At 59.5% G+C, this 4,893-nt stretch overlaps 1 protein-coding gene across 1 annotated transcript in view; it reads left to right on the top strand.

Annotated features, from left to right (window-relative positions):
- The window catches only part of MROH1 (maestro heat-like repeat family member 1), a gene marked incomplete at both ends in the record, with an annotated part of 15,937 nt that overhangs the window by 4,215 nt on the left and 6,829 nt on the right, over nt 1-4,893 (top strand). Inside the window, 6 exons of the mRNA XM_010025001.1 lie at nt 312-434; nt 1,299-1,445; nt 1,541-1,567; nt 2,984-3,106; nt 3,546-3,625; nt 3,861-3,996. Of these exons, the coding sequence (XP_010023303.1) occupies nt 312-434; nt 1,299-1,445; nt 1,541-1,567; nt 2,984-3,106; nt 3,546-3,625; nt 3,861-3,996 (636 nt within the window). The remainder of the gene's footprint in view (nt 1-311; nt 435-1,298; nt 1,446-1,540; nt 1,568-2,983; nt 3,107-3,545; nt 3,626-3,860; nt 3,997-4,893) is intronic.

Raw genomic sequence — 4,893 nt, 5'->3', positions numbered from 1 at the left:
GCTGCGGGGTCCCCCCCGCCCCTTGGTGGCGGCAGGGTCCCCATGGCCCCTGTGCTGTGTGTGCTGCAGGGTCCCCATGGCCTCTGTGCTGCCTGGAGCTGTGTCCCAACCTGTCACCCAGGCAGGGACAGCGCTATTGTCCCCGCTGTCCCCCAGGGTGATGCTGGTGCCAGCATTGCTGCAGCTGGGCATGGAACCAGTGGTGCTGGGCATGGAACCAGTGGTGCTGGGAATGGAACTGGCTCTTGGAGTGTCAGCTGGGGCTGGGCATTAACAGCTTCCTGCTGGTGTGTTTGTTCTGCCTTCCACAGGGACTTGCCTCCTGCTTTGGGATCTGTGCCATAAACCACATGGAGGAGACCTTGGCCAAGCTGGAGGAGTTTGTCAGGTCTGATGTCTTCAAGAAATCCGTGGGGCTCTTCAGTATCTTCAAGGTAAGAGCCCAAAGGGACCTGACCTGCAGCTGAAGGCTCCTGTGGGATGCCTCAGATACAGCCTGTGCTGAGTGTTCCCTGGGAGAGGAGCTGTTTTCCTGCCTCGGTGCACTTGGCATGGAGCTGGGATACCCTTGAGCTGCTCTTGGCACCAGCGGCTGCTCAGCTTTAGCTCCTCACCAATGGTTTCGTGCCACAGGCACTGGCAGCAAAAGCCTTTCCTCAAATGCAAGTTAGCAGCTGGCAAGTACTAGATACAAGGAAGAAGTTCTTTGCTGTGAGGGTGGTGAGGCCTGGAATGGGCTGCCCAAGGACGTTGTGTGCTGTGATTCTAGGTCCTCTGACCCAGTCGGGTGGTTTCATTCCTGGTCCATGGGATGGGGTTTCTGAGGGATTTGTGCTCTGTGGACCCTGGCTCAGCACAGGAAGGAGCCTGGAGCTCAGAGCTGGCTGAGGAAGCTCTTGTGCAGCCTTAGGGCTGTGGTATGATGGGTACTGGCCACAAATTGCTCCCTGGGCTGGTGAAGGTTTTCAGCAGGGCTGGGTAACAGGCAGTGGGTGCTATTAACCAGCAGTGGGTGCTGTTAACCAGCAGCTAACCGGGTAGTTGACCAGCAGCTACCCTGGTTAACACGGCCAGGCTGGGGCTCACGTGCTCCCATGTGGGGCTCTAACAGGTAACACTCGATGGCAAACAGGGCTCGTGCCTGTTGGATGGGAAGCAAAGGTTCACAACGTGCTTGGAGGGGCCCTGTCTTGTGGGGACACCTCCTTGGGTCAGCCAGACCATCCCATGAGACCCGGGAGCACCAGGGACACCTTGTGAGACCAGTTCCCCCCTTTCACTCTCATCTGCTCTGGCAGGACCGTAGTGACAATGAAGTGGAGAAGATCAAGAGCACCCTCATCCTGTGCTATGGGTACGTGGCTGTCTACGCACCCAAGGAGCTGGTGCTCTCCAGGATCGAAGCAGACATCCTGAAGAACATCTTCCAGTACTTTAACACCAAGGTGAGCTGCTGGCACAGCCCGTCTGCCCCGGGAGCCCCAGGACGAGGATGTTCATGTTTCAGTGCTAACATGTCTTGTTCTTTCCACTTGTTCAGGTTCTGGGAATAAAAGTAGAAACCAAGGTACAGTGTGAGGCACCAAATTAGCTTCTCTCTGCTCTGTCCTGCTCTTCTGCCTACCTCTTGCTCTGGCTTCCCTGGGAGCACCCCAGTGCTGTGCTCGCAGCAGCAGTTCTCTGCCTCTTGGGACTTGGAGAGCTGGAGGAGCTGCTGCTCCCCCATCCTCCATGTGGGACTGGTGCCCAAAAGTGCCCAAACTCAGAGGAGAGGGGCAGGGGAAGAGAAAAAGGCCTTTCATAGACTGAATTATCAAGTCAGGGAGTGGTTTGGGTTGGAAGGACCTTAAAGCTCCTCCAGCTCCAACCCGCTGCCCCGGGCAGGGACACCTTCCACTAGAGCAGGTTGCTCCAAGCCCCTGTGTCCAACCTGGCCTTGAACACTGCCAGGATTGGGGCAGCCACAGCTTCTCCCTTCAACCCCTCACAGTATCCCACCACCCTCATGAGGAAGAACTTCATCCCAAGATTCCATCCAACTTGTCCCTCTTCCAGTTGGAGCCATTGCTCCTCATCCCATCCCTGCATCCCTTGTCCAAAGCCCCTCTCCAGGTTTCCTGGAGCCCCTTTAGGCCCTGGAGCTGCTCTAAGGTGTCCCCTTCAGGAGCCTTCTCTTCTCCAGCTGCCCCAGCCCAGCTCTCTCAGCCTGGCTCCAGAGCAGAGCTGCTCCAGCCCTCGCAGCAGCTCCGGGGCCTCCTCTGGCCTCGCTCCAGCAGCTCCACATCCCTCTTGTATTGGGGACACCAGAACTGCCCACAGGATCCAAGTGGAATCTCCACAGAGCACAGTAGAGGATCAGAATCACCTCGGCTCTCATCTAAATGCACCTTTTTATGTTTCTCTTCTCAAAGGCTGAACAGGAAAATTGCCTTTAGGTTGAACTCTCAGGCCAAGGGCTCCTCCTCTGGGCTCCACTAATGCCTTTTCCTTCTGGGCTCCTGCTGGTACTAACTGCTTCTGCATCTCCAGCACCGAGCTGGGACCCCCTCAAACCCTTCCCTGCTCCTTGACCCCCTGCAGGGACAAGGGGAGCACTTTGGGTTGTGGTGTCTCCTCCCATGTCACTGGTCCTAGACCCCAAACTGTGCAGGAGGAAGAGCTCTAGTAACTTCTGGAGTTGCCCTGAGCATCTGTGTCCTCAGGGGCTGCTTTGGTGGGGAGGAGGGAGCCCTGGAGCAGTGTCCTCATCCCATGTGCTGCCAGGGGGTGTCCTGCTCCCTGTGACACTGGGGATGGGGGGTCCTGGTGCTCCCCAGCCACCAGGGAGCCTGTGACAGGGATGAAGAGCAGAGGCTGAGCCCACACGCTGCCAAGAGCACAGGCCCAGCCCGGGCACTGGTTTTCATGGAGGGACCCCAGTGAGGGTGGGATGATGAGTTTTGGTGTGTTGAAGCCTGGTCTTCACCCTGGGTTGTGCTCTCAGGACCTGACGCTGAAGCTCTGCCTCATCCGGAGCATCTGCATGATCAGCCAGGCCATCTGCAACGGGGGCAAGTGTGGGGACTTCAGCTTCTCCCGCAAGGCCGAGCTCGTGGCCCAGATGGTGGTAAGAGAAGCCCTGGAGGGAGCCTGGGGCTGGTCTGTGGGTCCCAGTCCACATCACTGTGGGTTACACAAAGGTGTAGCTGCTCCGTGCCTGGAGCTGTGGGAAGGTTGGGTAAGAGTTTGATTGATGAGCCCCATCCCCACGTGTCTGCTGGGCTCTGCTGGAGCCATGGACTTCCATGGAGCAGCAGAGCTGAGGTGTGGGCTCTGCCCTTCCAGAGGGGGCAGGTCCCAGCAGGGAAATGGTTTGCCGAGAGCGATGGTGCTCCATCCCCAAGGACGTGTCCCAAGGCAGGGGGTGGTAGTGCAGCATTCCAGGTGTTGGGATAACACAGCTGCTGGCTCGCTGGGCTTCCAGGCAGCCCCCAGCAAACCTTCCCCATGCCTGGCCTGGGATGGCGCTGGATGTGGCCATCACCTTCACCTTGTTCTGCCCTCAGGAGTTCATGAAGGCAGAGCCTCAGGACACGATGCGGACGCCAGTTCGCCAACGGGCCATGATCACCTGCACTTACCTGGTGTATCCTTCCAGTGCATCCATCCCTGCGGGAATGTCAGAGCCTGCCCCCTCCCTGCTTCACCCCGTGGGTCTGATGGTGCTGTCCCGTGGTGGGTGTGTTGACAGGGCTGTGCCAGGCGTGCTGGAGCTGGTTGGAATGGCTGCACCTTGTTCCCTGCTTCCCAGGTGAAGGGCGTTCCCATAGCTCTCCTGTAGTGCTCAGTGCATCCATGTTGCTTCCTTAACCTGGGATCAGCATCCTGGAGCCCCACCTGAGTGACCCTGACCGGACAGAGCTCATTGACACTTGCCTGGCTGGCGTGCTTGCGCTCCCACCGCTGGAGCTGGCCAGGGACAGGGAAGAGAATGGCACCGATGCCATTCCCAAGGAGGTGGGAATAGCCGGGGCAGGCAGGGGGATGCTGTACCCAAGGAGGTGGGAATTCCCGGGTCAGGCAGGGGGTTGCTGTACCCAAGGAGGTGGGAATAGCTGGGGCAGGCAGGGGGATGCTGTACCCAAGGAGGTGGGAATAGCTGGGGCAGGCAGGGGGTTGCTGTACCCAAGGAGGTGGGAATCCCCGGGGCAGGCAGGGGGATGCTGTACCCAAGGAGGTGGGAATCCCCGGGCCGTGGCGCTCCGTTCCGGAGGGAGGTGGGAATAGCCGGGGCAGGCAGGGGGATGCTGTTCCCAAGGAGGTGGGAATCCCCGGGGCAGGCAGGGGGATGCTGTACCCAAGGAGGTGGGAATCCCCGGGGCAGGAGGGAGCTGCCTGTGCTGCCCCACTGCTGCCAGCTCCAGTGAGCTCCAGCACAAAGCTGATGTCATGTTAAGAACCAGCTTTGTTCCCTGGTGATGCCCCGGGATGTTGGGGTTGGGGCAGCACCCAGGGACCTCCTCACATTCCCAGGAGCAAACAATTGTGTCCCGTGCCCCCACATCCCCCCAGCAGAGGATCGGCCGTGGGAAAGGGCCGGATTCAATCCATCCGGGGGGAAAACAGCTCCGGCGCTTCCTCTGCTCCCTTATCTCACGTAACCCGGCCCTTCTGTGCCACTGATAATGGGGGGAACCCGAGCTCCTCTGCAGGGCAAGGCTGGTAATGAGAGCGTGAGCTCCCTGGGGGGGGAGCAGGGGGTGCTGGAGCCTGCGGGGGAGAAGGGCCCTTTCCAAAGGGAGCTTTAGGAAGGCGACAGCTGCTCCTGTTGTGGTTGAGTGCTCCGTGCGCGGCCATCCCCGCTGCTAATGGAGCTCTTGAAGCTGGTGGTTCCGGAGGAGCCCCTGGCCCACC

Source organism: Nestor notabilis, unplaced genomic scaffold (assembly GCF_000696875.1).
Source record: "Nestor notabilis isolate BGI_N333 unplaced genomic scaffold, ASM69687v1 scaffold16442, whole genome shotgun sequence".
Lineage (NCBI taxonomy): Eukaryota > Metazoa > Chordata > Aves > Psittaciformes > Psittacidae > Nestor > Nestor notabilis.
Note: the sequence above shows the minus strand (reverse complement) of the source record. Positions and strands in the feature narration are given on the sequence as shown.